The sequence below is a fragment of the Xenopus laevis genome, chromosome 8L (genome assembly GCF_017654675.1).
Source record: "Xenopus laevis strain J_2021 chromosome 8L, Xenopus_laevis_v10.1, whole genome shotgun sequence".
Classification (NCBI taxonomy): domain Eukaryota; kingdom Metazoa; phylum Chordata; class Amphibia; order Anura; family Pipidae; genus Xenopus; species Xenopus laevis.
The window spans coordinates 60,664,076-60,691,920 of record NC_054385.1 but is presented as its reverse complement, the minus strand read 5'-3'; the positions used below and the strand labels follow the sequence as shown (position 1 = coordinate 60,691,920).

Sequence of the window (27,845 nt, the reverse complement as noted above, 5' to 3'; positions counted from 1 at the left end):
CACCATACCATGCCATGGTGAACCCCATATGGTGGTCCTAACTTTTAATAGATATTATAGGCTGGCACCTTGTGAAAAGTGTCTTCTGACTAAAGCAATGGCCTCCAATTCTGTACCTTTCATAGGTGGGAGATAATCAAGACATCATTTTTTACATGTATGACCACCTAATGGCAATTTTATGATCATAAACTAGTAACAAAACCGGTTTTTGAAAAAGTATTCACTTGAACAGAACAAAATGCATAAAAAATGTTTGTAGTCAATTTGGCCACATCAGTCGTACTTCCATTATACTTAGCCTTGAATTGGTCCCACAATCTATTCTGCAGGAAAGAATAGCCAAATGTCCACTTGTAGCACCCCCACACCCATACCTTTAATGATGGTTTATTGATTACAAATAGGTGTAAGTCTTAGCGATCTCTCTGTTATTATAGTTACAGTGATGGAGGATCAGCCTGTTAAACTTGGATGATTTTTTGGACAGACATAATATCAAAGGCTATTGTGATACTAAACTCTATAGTTAGTATAGGTATGGGTATATAGAATTTTAAATTAAAAGTAGGGAGGGGTGTGTGTATGGATGCTGGGTTTTCATTTGGAGGGGTTGAACTTGATGGACTTTGTCTTTTTTCAACCCAATTTAACTATGTAACTATGTAACTATGTAACTATGTAACTAAACCAATGCTTGATCAGAGCTGTAAGCATATGTGACAACTATGACCAACAACTATTAAGACAGATTCAGATAGTTAAGATCCACATATAGGGTTTATGTCAATGTTGTAAACAGCTTGGCAAAAGTATGATCATACATTTTAACTAAAAATTCACAGAATAAATTACTAATAAAGCATAAGGTCAGGCAATGTGGAAATAATATATGCAATTTTTATATACACGAAAAAAGATGCACTGTGGGGAGGGGATGCTTGCCTTGCCTCAACCCTAGGCCCAGCACTGAACGTAACTACCATAAAAAAAGTGTATTACCACAGTAAAGTGATTATAACATTGAATGCTACACAAAGTGAAGTATCTTGATTGTATCAGTGTAAGAAAGGCAAGTCGTGTTACAAAATGAACATATTGTGCGGGTCACTAGCTATTTATACATGCTCAGAGAAAATTAAAAAGGTGTCACTCCAGATAAAAGGATTGTAGTTTATTGCAACAGATCACATCACCTGACGTGTTTCGGGAGCAACTCCCTTAATCATAGGCTTACAGGTTCAACAATGTAATTTCCTTAAATAGGTTGTAAAACAGTGACCTCTTCAGAAATGACATAAAATTACCATATCTGTTGGTATATTACTTACCCAATATATATATATATATATATATATATATATATATATATATATATATATACACACACACATTTGTGTGCAAATACCTAAATATAAATCAAATTAAATGATTTAAAACACACTAGCTATTTTTTAAGTAAATACAGAGGCTAATAACAGTCTTTCTGAAAAGAAAATATCACCCTCCTTGCCTGTTCATAGATCAGTGAAAATCTCTTCTAATATTTTCATTTTCAGAGATTTTCTCTACACAAAAACAAGTACATTAGAGGACATTATAGACAAATAGCAGGGGACCTTTTTACCCATAAAGTGGATCACCGTACCAGAGGCCACCCCTTTAGACTAGAAGAAAAGAACTTTCATTTGAAGCAACGTAGGTGGTTCTTCACAGTCAGGACAGTGAGGTTGTGGAATGCACTGCCGGGTGATGTTGTGATGGCTGATTCAGTTAATGCCTTTAAGAATGGCTTGGACAGACATAATATCAAAGGCTATTTTGATAATCAACTTTATAGTTAGTATAGATATGGGTATATATAATTTATGTGAAAGTATGGAGGGGTGTGTGTATGGATGATGGGTTTTCATTTGGAGGGGTTGAACTGGATGGTCTTTTTTTCAACCCAATTTAACTACGTAAAAACGGTTAAAAGCAGGAGTGCCTCAGTTTTATTCACAGATCACATTCAAGAATGTGTCATGAATAATTGCAACACAAGCAGCACCCAGCATAGTCTTATGATGGACAGATCATGTCAAACAAACGTACTGATGTATTTATTAGAAGGTCGGACAGCAGTGTTGCAGTAGATTTGGCCTTGGATTTTTGCCAAGGATTTTGATGCATTGCACATAAACATCTGCTTAACTAGGGTCTGGCTTGTGAAGAATTGTGTACAGGGGAGTAGGTATCAATAGTACATCGTCTAAACACACTGGGTTTCTAAATGTGTGACAAGAATCTGAATTTTCTCCACTTACTACAGTAAAATGAAAGTAAAATAAATTTACACTTAAAGTTTGTAGCAGTCGCTTGAGCATCTCCAAATGAATGATTTCTTGACAACAAATGTCCTTCCTTATATGGGAAAGACTTTCACTCTAGTCCTCTAGATGGTAATAAATAGATTTTTTTTCTTCCTTTTCTTTAATAAATCTCTAAAATTCAAGTGACTGATATTTATTGAATGGGCTAATTTACGAAATATTTCCATGTCTTTAAAAAACACAGGGATATTGATGATTTGCGCAACTGAAGTCTACTATAGATTGATTACAAGTAAAAGAGGCTAGAAACTCACTTCATTTTGCAGGGAGTCATTTGGAAAGCTATGGTTGGTATTAGTACTTTGAGTTCTCTCTGTACATTAGCAAGATAATGCTTCTAATCAAATATTCTGCTGATTGCTACCGAACTTGCATAGCAGAGCAATTCATTTTCCCTCTTAAAAGTGTTTGCTGTAATTAGGAATCAACTGTAGAACAGAAAGAAGAGCGCTTGCCTGCTGTATAAATGGCCTCATAGATACATTTTGAGAATGGAATAAAAACTCTATCCATGAATTCCACAGGCCATTATTTTGTATTTTGCTAACTTTTTTTATACATTTAAAAAAATGTTTTCTCATTTTTAAATCAGTTCTACCCTTTCTTCTGGTATGCTGTACAGATCTTATAGCAGGTTAAAGATGGATGTATCACAAATACAGTAAATCTGGTGTCTTGATTAATAAAATCTCCCTGCAATAATGTTTGAATAAAATATCTGCAGAAATTGTGCATCTCGTTTTATTAGCATAAATCAGTTTTTCAACATCATTTCAAAGAAAAAGTGCTTCCAAAACAGTGGACTAGCCTAGAGAAGTGCTCAGGGAAATGCAGTCTGAAAGAGCTTGCTTTTTGATATGCCATGGCTGTGGGTAAATTAGTGAGAACTGAAGTTAACTTACTTGCTGTACTATATATACACTATGATATATTGCTTTATAGCTGTTGTGGCACTAGTATATATATCTGCTAGGAGCAAGTAGGGCCCCTAACCAAATTCACCACACAATGGCATTGGTATACATTTTTCTGTCTTGTAGAAGGTGGACTACATATAACTTAGCTGTAGTGGAAAAAATTAAAAACTTAATGGTTTCTTATTTGTTGCACTAGACATATGTCAGCAACGGAGAGGAGCTAAAAGAAAAATTCCCAGTCCCCAAATACGCCTTCTGTATAATGAGCTGCTCCTTAGTTCAAAGCCTTAAGAGAGTTTCAACATAAAGGGGTTGTTCGTATTAAATTAACCATTAGTATGATGTAGAGAGGGATATTCTGAGACAATCTGCAGCTGGTTTTCATTTTTTATTATTTGTGTTTTTTTAGCTATTTGCTTTTTATTCAGCAATTTCAGCAATCTGGTTGCAGATAATTAAAACTATAAAAAATAAATAATGAAGACTAAAGACAAATTTACTTACAATTAGACATTCTATAACATACTAAAAGGTGAACCAACCCTTAAGGATGTGTTGATACATAGCATTATCTCCTTTTAAAGGAGCACTTGGGGGTTTTGAAATCAGTGAAAAAACAACTGATTTTCCATTAGTAAATCATAAAGGCAAAATTGTGGACTTTTTTAACGTACAAGAATATATAATACATTTCCAACACAATTCCTATTTAGGGCTCTTGTACACGGGCAGTTTTTGCTGCGCGCCGCTTTCTTCCGTTCAGCCACAGGGGAGCACAGGAGTAAACGCACTCAATTATTGTCAAGGGGGCTGTACTCAGACGCATGTAAGCACCGAATGCAGGTGGAATGCAACATGCTGAGTCCCACCTGCGTTTGGCGCTTACATGCGTTTGTGCGAGTACAGCCCCCTTGACAATAATTGAGTTTGTTTACTCCTGCGCTCCCCTGCTGCTGAACGGAAGAAATCGGAACGGAGGGGGGAGGGGCGCAGTAAAAAAACGCTGTGTTGAAGAGCCATTATTTTGTGTATAGAGTGGTATCATGCCCCTTTAAAGATACACTTCTGACTCTGCAGCAGCCTATTTGTTTGAACAGATGACTAACTACCATCAATCATCAGACCCGGCCAAACAAAGGCAAATTCACGATTTTCAAAAAATTCAAAAAGTGTAAACAAAATCCCTTTAAGATTACTCCTATAGTAGGCATATTTTGCAACTTCTCAGGATGGTGCCTCTACATGCAGAGTTTTGTTCGATGTATGCAGGTCAGTGACAATTTCAGCTTATGTTTAGACAGGATGCAAAGTTGTATTATGGAAAGTTAAAATGAGTTTTTTTTTTTTTTTAAATTCCTACAAATGGTATGCAAGATTTACTAGGCCCTTAACAGAAAAGAAGCAATGCCCAAACACGCTACTTTCACTTCCACAGAGTTGTGCTATCTGTTCAGTCTACTAATGAATCATGCACAAGTGCACCTGTTGAAGCTGGGAAACCCTAAAGCTACAGCCAGCCTGAACATGGTAGTAATTCCAGAGTTTGGGCTGGGTTAAGAAACAGAACAGGTTTGCTCCAAAACAATCCCCACACTGACAATTTTGTACTCAATTTGCAAAAACACCCACCCACAATTGTGTCAGTTTGACTGGGATAGGGGGTGAAATTTGCACCTAAAAATTGCTATATGCACACTGTGTAATGTTAATGCATGTCATATATATATATATATATATATATATATATATATATATATATATATATATATATATATATATATATATATATATATATATGCGCATCAGGTACATTCCTTTTTATAATCTTCATAAATTATTATTTTACCCTATAGGTAAAGCACATAACAGTTCCTATCAACCAGTGGGGACACAATCTGGAGTGTCACCCATGGGCAATTTACTGGCTATTTTCTCGCCATTCAGAAAACTTCTTTTACAGTCCCATCTTTCAGTTTGTTACCTGTTGCTTAGGAACTTGCACAAGGCTACAATTAAATTGTACGGTATTTGAACAAAGTCACACAAAGGACTACTTGGTCTAAAGTCCAGTGAATAAGCCACTATGAATTTGAGCTGTCTCGGTTTTGGGGATCTCTATGGACAGCTATTATTACTGCACCGATTTATGACTGCCATATGGGGTGCTTTAGAGATATCTATGGTGAATGTCTCAGCGCATTAGAGCAATAGGACAACTACTAGATTTTAAATTTACATACATGGAACAGTCAGTTACACTAAAGAGAAAACTTGCTGTCTGGACGGTAATAATGATTCTGATACCACCTCCAAAATTAAATATAGCACACTGGAAGGGGATCCAGAGCATTCTCAAAAATGATCTATTTTGAACAAGAAAACATTAACACAGAAAATTGTTATAACCAGCTGAGCAAAAGCACAATCCCTTTCTATAAAAGTCTATTGGGCTGATTTTGCAGTTTATAACAGCAAATAACCAGTTTTATTCTGAAAAGTCTACTCCACATTGAAAAGTAAAGACCTGTTTGTTTGGTACTGGTTACTGCAGTTGTGCAAGTTATGACCCATGTTGAAGTTTTTTTTGTAATTAAATAGATTATTAGCAAAACCTACCAATCAGAGAAAACAGTAAAATATGTAAAGAAAAAAGTTTGCATGAAAGCCTGTTATTGATGTATATCAATTTTAAACGTATGATATGTGATTTGATGGAAATGATAGATTATTATTGTCCAGCTATAAATTCAGAATGTCATGGGTAACATAGTATTAGGCATGAGCAACTGGTATGAAGTGCAGGCAACACCTGTGACTACCTGATGACAATCGAAAAAATGATTTTAATGTCGTTTACACGGGTAAATATAAAGCCATAACATATGGCAGACCGCATGCCACATAAGATCAGTATGATTCAGTTCAAATAATTTGACTTAAAAAATACAGAAACATTTTTGAGGAAGTGAGCAATTAGGGTTCCTATCTTTTCTGGGGAAAAAAAAAAGATTATTATTTCCTAATAACTTTGCATCAACGGTCATTTCAGCCTGCTTGGCTAATTAAATACCACCCAGGGTGCACTTATTAGTGGTTCCTAAAATTATAAGTGGAACTTTCAGTACTACAACAGCACACAAATCTGCAAGACTGGAAATTTGGGAGCACAAAACCATTGTCAGGCCACTGCAATTAGGGTTGCCACCTAGCCGGTACTTTACTGGCCTGGCCGGTAAAAATGATGCTTGATGCCAATGTTATTAATAGGAAAAAACGGCAAGAATATAGGAAGGCCAGTATTTTATTCCAGAAAAGGTGGCAACTCTAACTGCAATGGAAGTCTATGGGGTTGTTTTGGGTACTTTTAACAACACATTTTTTGGCTACTAAATGATCTTACCAGCCCGTTGTGATGTTACCATAATAGGTACAGTGTACACCCATAGTTTAACTTAAGGGAAACATGAATTATTGATTAACAAATCCATAATTGTTTGTATTATATATGAATAAGAACCATTGTTTTCTCCAGCTCTGTATAAACAACCCCCTGTCTTTCTCCAGGTGCAATCTGAGTATTGAGATTAGAGATAAAGATGAATCAGTTATACATGTAAGAGGTGGGTTAAAAAGTGAAACCACTTTCGATTTAAGAATAGCAGGTCAACTCCATGAAACTTAAATAAAAGTGGGCAGGAAGAAAATGGGACAATGGCTGAATGAGGCATATATATTTGACAGAGCACCCGTTAAAAGCAGAGGTGATGTAAGTAAATGTGAAGTGTCACATATGTGAATGTGAAACCATGCACTCATTGACTCGTGTAATCTCCGCTCCTTATTTATTTTTTTGCCAATCACGGTGCAGCCCACTTCAATAAAACAGGAAAGGGTGGGCCCAACATGTATAACAACGGCCAATAATGTCGCGAATAGCTATGACGTCATAAGCACCTCCCACCAATGCTCTCTCCCCCCGCCTCCATCTCGGGCGCCTCAGCCCCATACAAAAGCAAGATGTCCGCCATCTTCGGAGGCTGCGACCCGTCTACTCCCGCCGAAACCACCCCCTGCACCCCGCCCGCCGCGGCCTGTAAGGCTCCCGGGTCCGCCCTGTCGGTTTCCTCCGTTCTAGGGAGCGTTCCCACGGGCTCTTGTTACAGGTGCGGCCGGAGGCGACTAAAGGGCCTAGCTTTTTCCCACATACAAACCGCCACGGAGTCGGGGTAGTCACTGAAATGTGTTTACCTTGATGCAGTATGGTGGCTCGTCATATGTAACCAGCATATACCTGTCGCCCCTACTAGCAGGATCCCGGGCACGCAGCTGCGGGGACACAAACACAAGGGAAGGCAGGGGTGAATACACAGTCATACAATAACATTAATCAGCCAAAAATAAAAGAAACCCATCAGCCCTCCCCCGCGCTGGGAGACACCAACAATTGCTGTTACCTTCATAAATATCTCTACCGCGCCTTTGGCAATATCCAGATAGGTGGTACCCAAGTAAGTGCGCTGGTTCATAGAGGCGGACGTGTCTATCAGGAAAAGTAAGATAGGCATTTTCAGCGCATACTATAGGCGGAAACCCGATGGATCCGCCTGGACTATACTGGCGCTGCGGTGGTTTATTGTGCCCACACTCTGGGATATCCTGCTGTCTATATGGAGTTTGTTTGGTGGGACGGTGAAATTGGACCCCTGTCTCAGTAGAGGGAAGATATAGTGTGTGGGTCCCCGGCCCCCAAGAACGGGCTACCCCCGTACAGCTCACTTGAGCTCTGAGTCTCTGTACCGTGTTCACTGATAGATAACTTCTCTTCCTAACCTCTACCAGCGCACCATGTGACCGCCCCGCCGCCCTATTGGCTGGCAACCCCCAGTCGAAATTAGCATATTCATGATTCTCTTTGCCTAAACCCGACCAGCGCAGCATGTGATCGCTCTGCTCAGCTATTGGTTCCATGCGACGTCCAGGCTTTGCATATTAATAAGAGAAGGCGTGCTTGACCATTTATTTATTTATTTTAGCTCCGCGTGGAGTGTAGGGAGATGTAGTTCAGACTGCATGGCCGCCATTTTTTTATCTGACCTCTTGCGGTGCTGGGTAATCTGCAGTGATCTGATTAATGTGTGAAACCGTCTCTTACCGGAAGGTTATTCCACTTCTTGCCGCTGTTGGTCTAGTTAATAAGAAAGGGGCGAGCAGCTGCCGCTGTATGGTTACCCTTTCACTAGAATTCAATGGGGCAGCAACATACTTTCCTTACTTTAGCCTGCCCCACGGGTGCTTTGCTTTGGGACTCTTACTACTGAACCTGTTTCCTGTGAGCTGTCAACCATACCTCATAACATCACGTGGCGCCCTGCATACAATTTCCTTTGTCCCTTCTTTATTTGGGCAAGTTCAGGGCCATTGTAGGTGGCTAATTCTTGTCTGACACCTAGGGTTGCCACCTTTTCTGGAAAAAAATACCGGCCTTGCTATATTCTTGCTATTTTTTCCTATCAATAACATTGGCATTAAGCATCAGTTTTACCGGCCAGGCCGGTAAAATATCGGCCAGGTGGCAACCCTAATGGCAGCAAGAATATGTTTGGCAGTGTAGACTCGTGAATGGCCACATTAAAATATAATTACACGTTAGTGCACATTTAATTGAAACAATGACAAAATCCACATATAGTGTATATATATATATATATATACACGTTGGATTTATGTACACAATAAAAGGCATTTGAGTTTTTTCACAAAATGGAGTGCGGGTCTTCTCAATAATCCTATATGCAATACTTTGGCCCCTGCACCCGAATTCGGCTGAAAATATCAGTGTGGTTGCTACAAATTATATATATATATATATAAGGCAATGTATGGCTGGTGCACACGGTAAAAGGAATCCCATGCCTGTGTGCAGGTTTCAAAACAATAATAATATTAATAGTTAGAAAAACAAACCGCACCAACCAGGACTTAGTATAAGGAAAAAATTCCAAAGTTTATTAATAAACTTTTGGAATTTTTTCCTTATACTAAGTCCTGGTTGGTGCGGTTTGTTTTTCTAACTATATATATATATATATATATATATAGTATCACAATAGCCTTTGATATTGTCTGTCCAAGAAATCATCCAAGCCACTCTTAAAGGAATTGTTCAGTGTAAAAATAAAAACTGGGTAAATAGATAGGCTGTGCAAAATAAAAAATGTTTCTAATATAGTTAGTTAGGCAAATATTTATGTATAAAGGCTGGAGTGACTGGAAGTCTAACATAATAGCCAGAACACTACTTCCTGCTTTTCAGTTCTCTTGGTTAACACTTGGTTACTGTTGTTACCAGGCAGTAACCAATCAGTGACTTGAGGGGGGGCCACCTGGGTCATATCTGTTGTTTTTGAATCTGAGCTGAATGCTGAGGATCAATTACAAACTCACTGAACAGAAATGTACCATGTGCCCCCCCTACAAGTCACTGACTAGCTCAGAGTTATAGAGCTAAAAAGCAGGAAGTAGTGTTCTGGCTAGTATGTTACACATTGAGTCACTCCAGCCTTTATACATTACATTTTTGTCCCACTAACTATATTAGAAACATTTTTTATTTTGCACAGCCTATCCATTTACACAGTTTTTATTTTGACACTGAACTGTTCCTTTAAAGGCATTAACTGAATCAGCCATCACAACATCGCCCGGCAGTGCATTCCACAACCTCACTGTCCTGACTATGAAGAACCCCCTACGTTGCTTTAAATTAAATTTCTTTTCCGCTAGTCTGAAGGGGTGGCCTTTGGTGCGGTGATCAAATGTGTAATTTTGGGAGCCCACACACTAACAAAATCAAGGCTGAGCATCTCCACTCCAGATTACAATTTTGGTCTGTGTCAAAGTTCATCTGCAGCCAGAGTTTTCAGGCTTCCAGTGTAGACCTAATGTCCTTGGAACTTCCAATAGTTCAAAAGACTGTGGCTATATTACGGTGGTGCTCTATCCAGAAACCTTGCTGCTTTACTTGGTTCCCCTGTTGCATATGCTGAAAGAAGTAGGATGGTACACACATGTATCAATTGTGCTAAAACATAGGTGCTTTATTTAGATCTCAAACACAATGTTTCGGAGGTACAACCTCCTTTAACTTTATCATGAGAACACTTGATAAAGGAGGATGTACCTCCGAAACATTGTGTTTGAGATCTAAATAAAGCACCTATGTTTTAGCACAAATGCTACAAGTGTGTGCCATCCTACTTCTTTCAGCATATGCTAATGTCCTAGGAGCAATTCCACCTAGGGAACTACTGCAAGGACAGTTCTGCCTGACCTTCTATGAGTTTCCTCTGGTTTTTGTAATAAACAATAACTTAAACAATCTTTCTAGTATGCATCCTGTTTTGTCTTGGAAACCCTGCCAATACTTAGGCTGCAGGCACATTCTCAGTTCAAGTATCACACCCTTCTGTTCAAGCATTCAGTTCTTTTAAATTAGCCTTTTAGAGTTTTATATTAGTCCTGACAAGGTTCCACACTACTATCCTAGAAAACTGAATTCTAGAAGTGCTATATTGCTGCAATGGTTTATGAAGGGGAATAGTTCAGTATGAAATGCATTAACACAGGCAGGACCGCCATCAGAAATCACAGGGCCCCATACAACAAAATTTCCTGGGCCCCCTGGGCTGCGACCTCCGCAAGCCCCACCTACAGGTCCACCCTCCCCACCCCACAGGTCCGCCACCCTCCACACAGTAAAAAAACAAAAAAAATTATTGGTGGCTAGGGTTCCCATTTGTTAATAAAAAATAAAAAGATATTGGTGGTCAGGGCCCCCCATAAAAAAACATTTGTGGCCAGAGCCCCCCATTAAAAAATATTGGTGGCTCGGACCACACATGAGAAAAAAAAATTGGTGGCCATGGCCCCCCACGTTATAAGAAAATTGGTCCATGTCCATGCCTTCCCGAAGTCAGCAGCTCTCAGAAAGATGGGGGGCCTGGCTAATCAAGTAAGTGCGGCGTGGCCAGGCCCCCCTTACCCTTGGGGCCCCCTACAACTCTCCCCCCTGTCTCCCCCTGATGGCGGCCCTGAACACAGGCCTGGCTAATGGACCCCTTCCTGGGGCACAGCAGACCATTTACTCTCATGAAAACAATGTATTATTTATTATTGACAACACAATAAAATAATCTCATTGGCTGTGAGACAATGCAAACTTTTGGTTTAGTTAATGTGCTCTTTTTCTTCAGTTTGCACTGTTTCCTGCTGAACCATATTTGAAATGTATGTCAGTATTTGCTCTTGGCTTGTTGGATGCAACCTCATCTTTCTGTGTTTTATTTTGTAGTTGATACATGTATCTGCAGAGCTCATTAAACAAGGTGGAGAATAAGCAGACAGTCTGAATCAGCATTGGATCCTGTGTAGTGTGCATAACTCACCAGTGCTTTTCTATTTGAACCCACCCTTGCAGTACTGGATATAAAATCATATGGTGACAGTGGGAAAGAACTTTATCCGCTTAAAAGATTTGTCACGTTAAAAGCTAACATGATAGCTGGGAATGTTTCAGTTGTTATGGGTTCTTCCTGCTTTTGCAGTTTTTTCCTAGGAGATGCATTTTTTATAAATACTGCATAATGTAGTGTAATGGATAAAACTGGACAAAGCACATAGTACTACTCCCAGATGCTTATAAAAAACTTTTTCGAAGTCCTGTAAAATATTAATAAATAAGTATTGAACACGTCAACAGTATTCTCTGTAAATATATTTCTAATGGGGCTCAGGGCCGGAACTAGGGGTAGGCAGAGTAGGCACGTGCCTAGGGCGCAAAGCTGGGGGGGGGTGCCAGGCACGTACCTGCTCTGTCGCCTACCCCATGTCTGGTCCTGTCTCTCCCCGGCCGCTGCTGTAATTTTAGTGCATAAATGCGCTGCTGTACATGTCCGCATGAGCATAGTGTCCGTCTCTCCCCGGCTGCTGCTTGAATTCCTGTGAGTAAATGCTCTTCTGCGCATGTGCGCACGAGCACAGTTTTGCGCATGCACGCTCGGGTGCAGTTTTGCGCGGAACGAGCTGTCAGCCGGCGCCGTGGCCGGCCAGGTTGCCTAGGGCTCCTGGCTGGGTTGGCCCGGCTCTGATGGGGCTATTGACATGAAAAGAAGTCAAAACAAATAAATCCATAAATTAAGTTTTGCGTAATAAAGTGGAATGACACAGGGAATAAGTATTGAACACACTTACTGAAATGTATTTAATACTTAGTAGAAAAGCCTTTGTTGGTAATGACAGCTTCACGAGGCCTCCTGTATGGAGAAACTACATGCATGCATTGCTCAGGTGTGATTTTGGTCCATTCTTCCACACAAACTGTCTTCAAATCTTGAAGCCTCTTCTATGAACTCTGATCTTCAGTTCTTATCATAGATTTTCACTGTTGGTAAGGTGATTTTGGGGTGATGTGCAGTGCCATTTCTCCAAAAATGTAGAAGACAGCAACGTTAAGGAATATATATATTTAGAAAGCCTTTTTTAGCTTCTCATGGCTTTGATCTAAAAATATGCCATTTCTCCTCCAGACATGGTGTGTACACAATGACATTGAAAAAGTTAAATTTTGGTCTCATCTGACCAGACTATATTCTCTTAGAATTTCATTGGCTTGTCCAAATGTTGTGCAGCAAACTTTAAACAAGCTTAAAAATTTTTCTTCAGCAGTGGAGTCTTGCGCGGTGTCCGTGCATAGAGGCCATGTCGGTTGAGTGCATTACTTATTGTTTTCTTTGAAACAACTGCACCTGCTAATTCAAGGTCTTTCTGAAGATCTCTGTGTGTCATCCTTGGCTCTTGGACAACTCTTCTGATTATTATTTTGACTCCTCTGTCAGAAATCTTGTGAGGAGCACCTGGTCGTGGCTGGTTTAGGGTGAAATGATGTTCTTTCCACTTCTGGATTATGGCCCCAGCAGTGCTCGCTGGAACATTTAAAAGATTAGAAATACATCTGTAACCAATGCCATCAGTATGTATAAGTATAAGGTTGTGAATGTCTTGAGAGAGCTCTTTGCTTTTACACATAATGAGATGCTCCTTGTGTGATAACTTGGTAATGAGAAACCTTTTTATAGGCTATCAATTAGGACTAAACCATTGATAATAATTTGCACTGATAGGGTGTGGGTTGCTTTCTAAATACTGACAGATTACAGCAGGTTTCTTGGCTTTCCATGCCTTTTTGCACCTCCTTTTCTGCATGTGTTCAATACTTATTCCCTGTGTCATTCCACTTTATTGCGCATAACTTAATCTATGGATTTGTTATTTGTTTTGATTGCTATGTGTGGATTGCTTGGGTTGTTACCGACATTTGGTGTAAATTTCATGTCAATAGCCCCATTAGAAATCTATTTGTGTTCAAAACTTTCATTGCTCTATAGGCAGATTCCCTAAAGGGTGAAGTGACTAACACTAGCGAAAATTCACCAATTTTCGATCTGGCGAACAGACATAACGCCGCAAATTCAGTAAGATATGGATTTTACTGAATGTTACCTCTTGCGCCAGACTTTCCTTCGCCACCTCAGACCAAGCGAAGTGCAATGGAGTGCATAGGACTTCATCAATTTTTTGTTGAAAATTTTTCTAAGTCCCAAAAAACACTAGCGTCTTTTCCTTTTTTCAGGGTGATAGGCTGCAAAAGACCGTAACATTTTTTTTGGGTACATGGGTTCCCCCCTACATTTCCTAACATGTGGCACATAAACTATACACTGGACTCATGTGTAGGGAAATATAACAACTTTATTTTATTAAGGTTCCCTGGCCTTGTGTAATGTAATGTATTTGCTGCAACATATGCGTCCATTCAACTTTCACTTCCCACCGTATGCAAGTTAGCGAAGTAACGCTAGCGAAACTTTGCCAGCGTTCGGCGCCCTGGACGCAACTTTGCATTTTAGGGAATTAGCATTCTGGCGAAGTGTTGCGAAGTGGGCGAATCGATCGCTAGCGAATTTGTGCTGCTTAGGGAATTTGCCCTATAGTGTCACAGAAATATTTAATGAAACACTGTGGAGGTAAGGAGACCAAGACATGCATGATAGTACTTAAACCACTGTTTTAGATGAAAAATGCATACATACTTTATGAACTTCCAAGAATAAATATAAATGATTTTTTTTTTTTTTACACAAACATACCAAATTCCACAAATCAACCATGATAACTCGTACAAGTAATTTCCCAACACTGTAATGAAACCCTACTATTACCCTGTTCCATTGTGAAGGGTAATGGATTTTGGAACTTGAAGTCCCTCAACTTTCTAGAGAGTCGTGCACCAGCCACTATGGAAAGCAGAGGGAACAAGGTAAAGGTGGCTATAAGTGGGCAGATTTAAGATGCCAATTCCGGTCCTTTAGTCCAATTCGGCAGTTTATCTGCCAGTGTATGGAGCCCTCTGATGGGCCTCCCAGACCAATATCTGGCCAGTCGAGCAGGTTTGATTTTCCTGCCGGATCAAGGACTGCATTGGCTAGTTGAAGTGACCCTTGTACAGTCGGCTGGTATGCCTGTCATTGTAATCCGATTGTTTGGTCATAGGGCTAAACGATCGCATTAGCCAGGCCTGGATTTAAAAACCGGCCACCCCTAGGCTGGCTACGGTCATTGCCCCCTCTTCACAGTCCACATCCCCGTTTCCCGTCTGATTCTACCTCCTCATCGTTGTCTGCGTCTCTCTCCCCTTCCTGTGCATGCACTTATATGCGCATGTACAAATCTTGAACAGTCAGGTCCGAAGCAGCGCTGGAGATTGGCATGGTCTCCAGTGCTTGGAACAAATCCTAATGCAGCTGGCCAGCATGCCACCCCTGAAATTCTGCCGCCCTAAGCCTGTGTGGCCATGCCACAAATCCATGCCTGGGATTAGCCTGATATATTTTGGTGGGCATATCAGGGGAAAGATCCATTCGTTTGGCGACCTTGCCGTATCTTATAGTGTAGGGCCCTACAACCCTTATCTTGGATGGGCAAGTGGTGCCTGTTAACAGATATACAATAGGCTATCATGGGTTAATTTTAATATGTTGAATCTTGTATGTGTGTGTTGAAAGAAATACATTTAAAATGATCTCTTGATGTCCAGATAGGGTTAATGCACATGTTCTACATAAACCAAATTGAATGATCTTATGTAAAAAGGGGGGAATATATTCTCTTTAATAACAATAATAATAAAAAGAATACTATTGGGATTGATTTGGGATTAAAATAATTCTGTTAAAACATTTGTTTAGCTCCTAATGACATTGTCTTATTTTAAGTGGACTGGGTCTGTGATTCTTATTGGTACTTGGGTGTTCACTGCTGCTTTCAAGTACCATTTATTAAAGTATATAGATAAATAACCACAGGACACTCCAATTTCACAGAACAAAATAAGTGTAATTTATTTCATGGCAATAAAAGTGTACCAGTGTGGTTTAAAACCCATTATACAAAGGTTCATTCGAGAGGAGCACAGATAGAGAAAACAGGCCTAAAAATGCATGGGTCATTGTTTCTTGAGACCTGGTAAATCTGAAAGCATCCAATTTCTATTGTTACTGCCTGGTAAAATGTACACATTAGAATGTGTCAGTTAGTAGGAAAATTAAGTATAAATGTACATATTCGATTGTACATTCAGATTTCTACCTTTATTTGAAAGGGTACTAATATTTTTATCAAAATGTTATGAAACGTATCTAAGCTATATTGTGTATTAGTTATTCATTATTGATTATTTTAAAATGTCATTATTATAAAGAATAATACCACACTATAGTATCAATATAGCACAACCTGTACAATGACTATACAAGAAACATTCAAATTCATAATATGTTGTTGCTGTCATGAACCAAGTTTCATTGAAAAAGAGATCACTTATTCTAGTTCAGTTCATAAAGAGTGCTACATACTTGAACTTTATAAAATATGCAAAATGCCTTACTCATTACCTTGATGTTACAAAAACATTACCACTTGTTGCTAGGTCCAGTAAAACAAGTTTGTCAGCATGTATTCTGCCATTATCCTCCCAGTTGTTCATGGTTACAACTGAGATATAATTATACTAATATATGGTACCCTTTTATGAAAGTCTACAGTAACCTTTATAAACGTGTCTTTACAAATACTTTTGTTCCTAAATAAAATGAAAGAGGAACTTACCTACCCTGCTAACACACACACACCAGCTGCATCACTTTTTATTTTAGGGTATTGGTACTCACACTATTGATCAAGCTTCATCGAGCTATTAAATTGAGATCTACTGACTCAAGTTTTACATTGCAATGGCAAATGGAACTTTTTGAATTACAATACAAATATGATGCATTAAAAAAACACCAGTTTCTCAAGCAAATGTTTTACAACATGCTTGACAATGGTCTTATTGAGCTTTGTGTTGAATTTCTGGGATCTGCTACCCTGTCAGGGCCTAGCAGTTCTTGTCCAGGTTCGGTCAGGACCAATTGACAGGAAAAGTACAATACGCAGTCCAGGCAAAAGGGTCAGGGCAGGTTAGAACAATTGGTCAGCACTTAACAGTATTTAGACAAAGAGGTGCTTGTGCAGAGTTGTCCACTCCAACTGGTTGAATATATTGATAGCAAAACACAGCACCATAATCTTGTTGAATAATAAAAGCCTTTATTGGAACAAACACAACTCGTAAACAAAACAAATGTATTAACAGAATTATTTTAATCCCAAATCAATCCCAATAGTATTCTTTTTTCAAATCTCGAACAAACACGAGTTGTGTTTGTTCGAGATTTGAGCCAGGAATCCAATAAAGGCTTTTATTATTCAACAAGATTATGGTGCTGTGATTTTGCTATCAAAAGGGTCAGGGCAGGCAGCAAGTCTATGTAGTCAGAAACAAGCAGAATGAACCAAGAATCCCTCAAATTAATAATTATGGCACACCCGTGAACTCACTGAATACTTATATTCAGGCATTGAACCCCAGTCTCTGGCGTGAATTTCTTTAGAATTTTTGCTCTGAAACGTGGGGTGATGAGATGACATAACACACCGTCTTGACATTACTGCCATGGGTGCCACCATCCAAACTGGAGCACTCCTTACCTACTCATTAACTCAATCTCTACTAATATATCACAAGTTCCCATTTGGGCACCCCTGTCTTAGGACCACCGTTTTAAGAGGCACATTCATAATTCCTTTCCACTTTACTTAGTTTCCTCTAGTTACTTTCATGCTCTGACTACTGCAGTATTTTTAGGTAGAACTGAGGTGGCAAAATAAAAAAAAATGCTCTTGCATACTTGCAGCCATTTCCCATCTCAAGAATATGAAATGAGACTTGTGCTGTTAGGTGAGAAGCTCTCAGCTATGCTCATGTAAGCATTCTCAAAAAATCCCCAGCTGACATTCCCTGCATCTGCCATAGGTACTGCATTTACTGCTCTGAAAGGAAAGCAGTTGCAGCACAGTCAGAAATGCATCTGTAATAAATGTCAGTAAGAGATGGGGCTTATTGTATGGGGCAGGGCTACCATCAGTAAGGCCATTGGCACCTTGGTTGGCGGGCCCTGCCATTAAGTAAAATGGAGCCCCAATAGAAAAAAAAACGACTGTCCATGTACGACCACACCGTTTATAATTACCTGTCACTCCTCAGTTATGCCAAACCCTGCCCACTGCCCATTCTGCACAAACCATGAGCTTTTCACGACCCATAAATTACACTTTTCCATCTCAGGGCTACCCTCTTCTATGACAACAGTGCCCCCTGAACTCCCCTGGTGGCCACACTGGTCTAGGGACATCATGCTGCAGAGCAGTCAAAAATGCAACAGGCCTTCTTAATTCTGTAACTATAATAAAGCCAATAAGAGATGGAGCATATCTATGGCAGGCTTGCCATCAGTAATCATGCAACTCGGTTAGCAGGGCTCACCCCCCAGGGGTCCCAATTACTAACCCACTGGCCCTCTGTTTGGTGAGCACTGCCTTCAAGTAAAATTGTGACCCAAAGAAAAAAAAGGTCTTTTCATGCATGACCATGCCCTTGAGATGCCCCGACCATTCCTCAGTTATACCAAAACCCCGCCCACAATAAACATTCTACACAATCCATGACCATTTCGTGAATCTTGCTTTTCTATCTCTGGGCCCCCCTCCACCATGGCGTTGCTTACTACAGTACCTTCTGTACCCCTATGATGACAGCCGAATGAAAGATGCATCAGGCTGCAGCACACTGAAAAATGCACCAGGCCCCCTTAGTTCTGTAACTGTCATAACAGGCAATAAGAGGTTTGGCTTATTGCCTGGGGACAGGGTTTCACACCACTAAATGCACACTAGGAAGCAATAATTATGGGGTATGCCACTGCTGTAATCAGCTCTTACAAAATTCAGCATAGCTTTTTCAGCATGGTTTATCAGCTACAGCTGAAAGATAAGTGATAAAAAGTAACAATAACAATACATGTGTAGCCTTACAAAATATTTGTTTTTTTTAGATGGGGTCGGTTATTTAAAAGCTGCAAAGAGTCAGAAGAAGAAGGCAAATAATTTAAAAATTGTAAAAAACAAAACAAAAAACAAGGCCAATTGAAAAGTTGCTCATAATGAAATATTTTATAACACCCCTTTAATAACTGAAGCTTCTAACTACAATAACATTTGTAATCAAACGGAGGTGCATAATAGGTTATAAACTCATTTTTGTGTCCCCTGAGAAAAAAGAAGATTATAAACACTGTATCTATGCCCAGAAAAGCATAGTCAGCATTGTTAAGCATTTACACAAGTGCACAGCAACATTACAGTGAGTGTTGCATAGGAACTTCCTGTGATGAAAGAATTTTATATACATCAGTTTATAGAAAATAACAGTGATATATAGAATCATAGGCTAGAATAAATTCTGTGATCCCTTATTGTGTCTCATGTAAATTCTGTTGCCATCTGTGAAGAAATCTGGAGTTTAACTAAGAAAAGTTCTTATCCAACTGAATGTAGTCTAGTCTAGTATTATGTCAACTTTTCAGTCAGCTAGGCAACACACACCCACACACTCCTTATGAGAAGCAGCCTTCATTAAAATTGTTACTATGTGGTAAGCACAATAAATATTTATAATAGAAAACAATTTATTCCTGCACAGCCACCTAAATGTGAGGCATCAGTGGTCAGATCGTTCAACCAGGCGTAAACTAATTGATATATGAAAAATACCCAACATAGCCTATGCGGTCATACTTATGGACTAATCTAATGCTCCCACTCCCCAGACTAATTAGCCAGGAATTATCTGTAGCTTGATGAGTATCAAATACTTCCTCTGACTTTTCATATTGAGACAATTAACCTGGGACTATACATTACTTGATGCTTAATAATGCCAAGACCTTAAACACTGATTAGCACCAAAGTGTGGCCTGATACCAGGCCGGTCCTTGGTTTGGGGCTACATTTTGTTAGAAACTTGTTTCATAGATTGGTGATCCATGGTGATATGTGCTTGTGAGTGTTTTAGGAAACGACTGAAATTTTAAGAATTTATGCTGTTGGTTTGTATTGGTGAAAAACAGTTTTAGATACTAATGCACGTTTCCCTACCTCTTTGGCTTGGGGTTTGTCCATATGGACCAACACAAAGAATTCTGCTAGTATAGGTATGAGACCTTTTATGCAGAATGCTTGGGACTTAGGCTTTTCCAGATAAGGGAACTTTCCGGAATGTGGATCTCTATACCTTAGGTCTACTTAAAAATTATTTAAATATTAAATAAGTGCAAGCTACTATTTTATTATTACAGTGGAAAAGGAAATCATTTTTAAAAATCTGAGCTATTTAATTATAATGGAGTCTACGGGAGATGGCCTCTGGAGCTTTGTGGAGAAAGGGTTTCCAGATAACGGCTCCCATACCTGTATTGTATAGATCGTGTGGTTTTAAATATGAAAGCCAAATGAAAGGCAAAGAGCAAGCTAAAACATTACATAATCATTATTTTGCATACCTAAAGATTAAAGTAATTGCCCAACCCTACCACTCCTCTAATATTGTCAAACTATCCTGGCTGCTAAGGGGCCTACAATAAGGTGGCAGAAATGTCAGTATTTTTCCTTGGATGGTTGGAGGATATATTTGAAAAAAGAAAAAATCAGAAACTCGTGCTCTTGTGAGCATCTAGCAGTTAGATAGCAGCTATTTGTTGTTGACCTTTTACCTGCTGAGGGAAGTGGGCAGGAGCTAAGCTGCTGATATTGATGTGAAGGTCATTATTGGAGCTGAATTTTTTTTGAGAGCTGAAACAATAATTAGTTGCTGTAGTGTCAGTCTATACCGTGCTCCCAAAGTAAAGTCCAAGTAAACTGCACCTCAGTTACCTTAATCATGCCTTAGAGTGCCACGCAAGACATTTCTGAGCTGCTTCCATGAGGAAATATTTAAGAGAAGCTGCCTTAGAAGATATATTAGGGCTCTTGCAAGTTGCAAGTGAAACATGTGCAACAAAGGACACACAACTGAATTTTGTTTAAACTGAATGAGGCAGAATGGTATCAGGTGGTCTTCACATCCGACCAATGTTCCCTCTAATTCCTTCTTGGTTAAGTGCACAAAAGAATTACTTTGTATGCTCATTTTAAACTTGTTTGCATTTTTAAAAATTGTGTGCTCAAAAACTTTTGTGTGTTCACACCACCATTTGCTGTGTGCGCTGGCCTCAAAATCTGTTTGCGCACACAGCTTAGAGTGAACATCGCTTCTGGAATCAAAATGATGTGTGCCTCTCATAATATAGGCACAAGTATGCTGCATCTATTGACACAGACCACTGTGGGAAGCCTTTTGCTCCAGAGTTACATTTCTTTCTTAGTTACAGATATAGAGCTTCATGTGTCCTCAATGGCTTGGAATGGGAATAAAAAGCTATATGTATTTAACAAATAACAATAATGCATCTCATTAACTACCAGCAACATTGGTCACATAGTAGTATAAATGCAATCATATATGACCTCCTTTTCTTATATTAACCCTACTGTCCATCTAAAGGGTTATATAGCAGGCCAATGATCCCTTTCCTATTTTCTAACGTTATTTTATAGATTCTAGGCCCTCTAGAAGGTCCTGTTGCAGAAACTTCTGGTAGACTCCACCAAGCCCTACAGTATAGGTTGCTGCCCTCTTGTGGATAGGTTCTAACCGCAATTAATTTATGAGTTGACTAGAAAGCCTTAGCCTAGCAGTTCTGCTTTCGGGTGCACAGTTTGCACATTTGGGACAAGTTGGTGGAATATCACAATGTAAGCAGGACTGATTATGTTTGGTTTGCTTACTCAGTGGACAAGCGGGTAAAAATCAATACTAATGGCTTCAATAAACTTTGCTTTATTGTATGAATCTGGAAAAGCTGTCTTCGTGGTGCCCTGTTTTTAACAGGCAACTGCTGTGAGATAAAATCATGCTTCTGTTGTCAATTCTGCTCCACTGCTATAATCACTGAGATAGGTTGCGTAATATGAAATAAGAAAAGAAGGTTGTATCTGATTGCATTTATACTACTGTGGGACAAATATTGCTGGTAAAATATATTCTTACTAGAGCCCCAGACAAAGAGAAACATTATAGTTATTTGTTAATACCTATAGCTTTTCACTTTACAGCCTAAGTTTTTCATCTTTTGCCGTTAGTTCCTGCCTTCAACTAGCAAGAGATGAATAAATAGGAGACATTAGAGGTAATTAGAGTACTTTTCAAGATACTGGAGTTCTAAAGAACACAAGAGTGCACCTCTTAGATCTCATCTAATAAACACTTGTTCCCAGGGGAATGCTGCACCCACCTTTGAAAGCTGCACTCTGCTCCTCACAACAGATTGAAAATCCAACACAAGGAGCAGACAGCAGCACCAGGAGGTGCCAACAGCCCTGTCATAGGGCAAGCAGTAAGAAAAAGGGTCCCATTGTGGCCTGCATCTCCTGCCACTCCCTGACTTGCTTTTTTCACTTTGCACACTGTCTCAGAGGTCCTAAATGACCCCTGTTGTGAAGAAATACTGTTGCATGCCAAGGCACACTAATCAAAGAGCATCTCTCCACATTAGAATACTTACCCCTGTATCTAGTATATATGCTTCTGAATCCTGGAGCTAAAAGATGTGCAGGTTCTAAAACTCCAGATAATTCAGTGAAAGACATTTGTTTTTTTTGCTAGTTCAAAGTTGTTCTTTGCTTTTGTTTAACTACAACTGTCAGCATTGTTCATACCACTAGTTCCATTGCACTGACTACAAAGATAAAACATATATTTGAAGTGCATAGTGAACCATTTCTCTCTAGATACAGTATATCTATATTTGCAATTTTGTACTGCTAATGCTTTTCCCTGAACTCACCACAATGCATGTAAAGATGTTTGTAATTTCCTGTGACTTCCTCTGAATCAACAGCATGAATAGACACGTTTATACAAATATAATACTTTGTTTTAATTTGTTTGTTTTAGTTTCAGTTGGATAGTTTATATCCTGTTGCACATGTACTGGTCACCCATCTTTCTTTAAGCAGCAATCCTCTACACTTTTCTCAGTAACCTATAATTTTACTATCCTACCTAAAGCTTATTTATTTACAGTAGAACCACAGGGCCACATAATGGTGTGAAATGTGGAAAAACTTAAAATCAGTGTATGTAAAATTGAAGTTTCGCTGAATTTGTTAAGGTAAGAAAGCTAAGAGGCTTATCTACTAATATTCAGATTTCTTTTTTTTTCACAAATCAAATTTCTTTTCAAAACAATTGTGGTTATTTCTATAAAACTCAAAAAAAATTGAGATTTAAAAAGTGTACCACGACAAACTAATACAAAACTTCGCCAAGTAAAAGCAGTTGAGGTCCTATAGAAGTCAATTAGAACTGTGCTGACCCTATTGGACCTTTTCAGACTTTAACAGATTGTCTTATGTTTTAGTGAATGGTTCGGTGTTTTTCATTTGTGTATATTTGGATCTGTTAATAAATTACATGGCATTTGTGGTTGTAGAATAAATGAGTTTATCCTTGGTTTTAAAATCCTCTTAAACCACTAAATTGAGAATGTTGATAAATGGGCTTCTAAGAGAGGAAAACATCCTTTTAATGACAATGGTTGATTTTAGCACTTTTGTAAATGGCCATAGATGTAAAGATTTTTAAAAGATCTTTTCGTTATCGTGAGACCACGTTTATCTCGAACCGATCATTTAAATGTACGATTTGTCTTTCAACTATTTCAAGCGATATTGGCAGAAAAACTGAGGGTTGCACTGGGACTGATTAAATTTTTTTTAACCTGGCTGATCAATTTTCTGACAGATGTCGGACTAAAAATCATAAGATGCACGATCGTTCAATTCCCACTAACCTCACGATAATTTGACGGATTGGTCGGATTGCACTGAAATCAAATGTTCACCAACGAAAGAGCTTTGCGTCTATGGGGACCGTGTGATTTTTAGCATCTCAAGAAGTTTTCCTGTTTGCCATTGCTTTAAAGCAGTAGTTTTTGGACATCTTATACAAGCCTCAAGGACCAATATTTCGTCATGGGCACCAATTACATTCACAAATAGGTGGAAATTTTATTACAGTAAAACCCAAGAAAGAAAGAATGCTGCTTAACTGCATTGAACCACAAATAAATAACATAATTTCCGTGGAAATTTAGTTTGCCTGGTCCTCAGAAAAAATGTCAAATGGGGGTTCTAATAAATATTATCTACGAATAAAATAATCATTTTGGGGGTTATTTACTAAACTCCAAAACCAAAAATCATGAAAAATTCATGATTTTTTTTAAACAAAAAAATCACAAATTTTTCTGAATTTATTAAACCCCCAAGGATGGAGTCTGAAAATCCGGCATCTCAGACCAGGTTGCATATAAGTCAATGGGAGAAGTCCCAATGATTTTTTGATGTGCGCTGGGTTTCGTGAAATACCCCGAAGTTTTCCGAAAAAAACCGTGAAAATCTGCTTTTTTTTTCCCCGCAAAGCTAATTTTCAGGAAAATGTAATAATAAATAAGAGTAAAAAACCCGAGTGGATTTGATCGGAGTTTGTAGCAGAATAAATAACCCCCTATATGTTTATAAATAAAACATTTCAAATTATTAGTTTGGTATTGTTTCAGCATACAGTATATCTTATTGGTCATTTAGCACTATAGAGGAATGAGGCAAATATCTTACCACTGAGAAAGGATATAAAATAGTACAAACCCCTCAGCTTCTTTGTCCCTCACAGCCAGAGAGCCATGCAAAAGGGATACTTAACAAGCTGCAACTGTGACTGACTAACTGCTAGGGGCCGATTCATCAAGGGTCGAATATCGAGGGTTAATTAACCCTCGATATTCGACTAGGAATTGAAATCCTTCGACTTCGATATTCGAAGTCGAAGGATTTAGCGCAAATGCTACGATTGTACGATCGAAGGATTATTCCTTCGATCGAACGATTAAATCCTTCTAATCGAACGATTCGAAGGATTTTAATCCAACGATCGAAGGAATATCCTTCGATCAAAAAAACTTAGGCAAGCCTATGGGGACCTTCCCCATAGGCTAACATTGACTTCGGTAGCTTTTATCTGCCGAACTAGGGGGTCGAAGTTTTTTTTAAAGAGACAGTACTTCGACTATCGAATGGTCGAATAGTCGAACAATTTTTAGTTCGAATCCTTCGATTCGAAGTCGTAGTCGAAGGTAGAAGTAACCCATTCGATGGTCGAAGTAGCCCAAAAAACACTTCCAAATTCGAAGTTTTTTTATTTCGAATCCTTCACTCGAATTTAGTGAATCGGCCCCCTAGTGTTTTTTCTGAATTGCTCGCAGTACCTTTTGTAGCGCTACTTGAATTAACACCCTTGCTGCTTCAATACTTTTCACCATTGCACAACACACTCTTCCATATAAGAACACTGTGCATTTCAGCATGTGTTCATTCCATGCAGTGTAATTTCCATGCATTCTGATGACAATAAAATTACATTGCTATAGCCTAGAAATGTAGAAATGAGCTTTTGTGTCCTGAAAGGACCAGAACATCGCTCAGAGCAAATCAAACTATATTTAAACTGACACAGTTCAAAGAAAAAAACATGTTATTTTAACTCCTTCAAAATTTTAGTAAAAGAGGGCAGACTGACGTGTGTGCAGCTACTGGTGTCGTGCTGGCATATATACAAAGGGTTTAATTGTATAGGCCAGTGGCTCGTGAGCAACTTGTAGCTCACCAACCCTTTGGATGTTGCTCCCAGTGGCCTGAAAGCAGCTGCTTATTTTTCAATTCCTGGCTTTGAGGCAACTTTTGGTTGCATAAAAACCAGGTATACTGCCAAACACAGCCTCCTGTAGGCTGCCAATCCACACAGGACTACCAAATAGCCAATGATATCCTCTTTTTGGCACCCACAGGGACTTTCTCATGCCTGTTTTGCCCACAAACTCTTTTTACATTTGAATATGGCCCATGGGTAAAGAAGGTTGGAGACCCTCTGGTATAGGCAGTGGAGAACTATGCATATACACCAATTTTATCCTACAGAACATATTTCAGAAGCTCTTGTTTAAGTATGAGTTTTGGTTTTTTATTTTAGTTATTTTTTTTTACTAGGCCTAAAATGCATGTAAAGGAGTCTCCACTCTAGCACTGCTACAATTATAATCCAACAAAGTCCACTGGAGGGCTAAATATGTGAAATCAAGAGAAAATGTATTTAAAGGGATACTGTCATGGGAAAAAACATTTTTTTCAAAATTAATCAGTTAATTGTGCTGCTCCAGCAGAATTCTGCACTGAAATCCATTTCTCAAAAGCGCAAACAGATTTTTTTATATTCAATTTCGAAATCTGACATGGGGCTAGACATGTTTTCAATTTCCAAGCTGCCCCAAGTCATGTGATGGGCAGGTTGATAGTTGATGCGGTCCTACAATCTATTGGCACCTATTTCCTTCATATAATTCTATAGTTTGGCCCTAGGGCTGAACGTTCTGATTAACCCGATATCGCCCTGCTGTTGGTGTTCATATCAGGGAAAGATCCTCACCAAACGAGCGGATCTTATTGTATATGTCCACCTTAAAACCCACACACAATACCTAGTCATGTGACATAACACACTAGCTCCATCTGCTGCTCTGGTGCTAATATTACCTTCTCACTTAAAATTCAATGAACACTATCAAGCAGGTCAACCCAAAAAAAGGCACCTGGACTTTAGTAGATTACATGGCAAACCTATCCCACTGTAGACTAGGAAGAGAACATAATGCCTTGTAGTTGCTTTGTTGTTTAATGACACTGTCACTATGAACAATAACATGAGTGTACTAATGGGACCGAGACTTGTTTGGTGTAATGTAAATTGCCATTATGTACCTGGACAAACACACACAGAAAAAAACATATATTCACCTTGAAACTGAATGTGGGTATCTGGTACAAAGTGATTGTGATATTCAAAGACAAGAAGCAACCAAGATAAATGCTTTTTTTTCAATGATTTTGAATTGATGTTTTTTGCAATCTAAACTAGATTTCACTGATTTGATTAAACAGATAGTAACTTGAATGACATCCTGGAACAGGACAGGGCCTAACTAGAGAGCTATGAACTGCTAACTTTGTGTAATGCTATACACTGTATTTCCATCACGCTGTGCTCTCACTATACTTATTGTCCTCTTTCTTGATATTAAGTTTAAATTCCAATAGATGAATTTGCCAGCAATTAGTTATTCTTTCCAGTCAATGCAAGGTAATAAGAAAGCCAACGGTGCAATACTATTTATTGAATGAAAAATAAAAGAAAGAGCCGCACTTACAACAGTCCAGTTGAAAGGCTATGTAAAGCTATTGCAGATCCAGATCCCCAAACTATTTGAGAGTTCCCCCAGTATACACAAGTGTCACTGTCACCCCTTTCTCTGGTGCTTTCTTTGTTGCATTCTTTCTGAGTCTCCAGATCGACCACTCAACATGTTTCACGTGTCAGCTTTTCACACAATTTAATAAATTGATAGCTTAAAAGGGGATGTTCATCCAATAACTAGCACCAAGCCCAGGAATTTTACAACATATGTTTCATTTTAAATCAAGCTGGGGTTTTGGCATTAAAACTTCTTTAATCCTAGGCCTTAGGAAAACTGTCTTTCTATGAAGGGGATGAACTATGGCTGGCATCTGTTGTAGAATTTTTGCCTTGCAAATGTGGCTGTTGAGCAGGAGCACAATCATAAAATAATGCCCATGTTGTATTCTCAGGTCATAGTCGAATATTTTGTATTAAAAATTACTTGTGTTTTTTGGGCCAGATTCTAGTTTCAAAATGACACATGTGGCCAGAGATGCAATACAAACACTGCATTTTCTGAATCCAGAGTCTGCAAAGCAAAAAACAGAGAAATCATGGCTGTAGACTAGGTTCTTGGGCACTATCCAATAATGTTATGCAAATAACACAATGAAATAC

General features: G+C 38.9%; 1 protein-coding gene across 2 annotated transcripts in view; it reads right to left on the bottom strand.

Annotated features, from left to right (window-relative positions):
* Positions 1 to 8,137, bottom strand: part of LOC108698491 (integrator complex subunit 6-like) — a 31,575-nt gene extending 23,438 nt beyond the window's left edge. The window contains exons 1-2 of one of the 2 annotated variants that reach the window (XR_001932662.2): positions 7,744 to 8,137; positions 7,538 to 7,615 (exon numbers count right to left, since the gene is read on the bottom strand). Coding sequence is in view for 1 of the 2 variants with exons in the window: in XM_018230009.2 (XP_018085498.1) it covers positions 7,538 to 7,615; positions 7,744 to 7,854 (189 nt within the window). In the remaining variant the exon portion in view is untranslated. The remainder of the gene's footprint in view (positions 1 to 7,537; positions 7,616 to 7,743) is intronic. The other variant, XM_018230009.2, reaches the window with a different exon arrangement.
* Between the last annotated feature and the right edge of the window lie 19,708 nt (positions 8,138 to 27,845).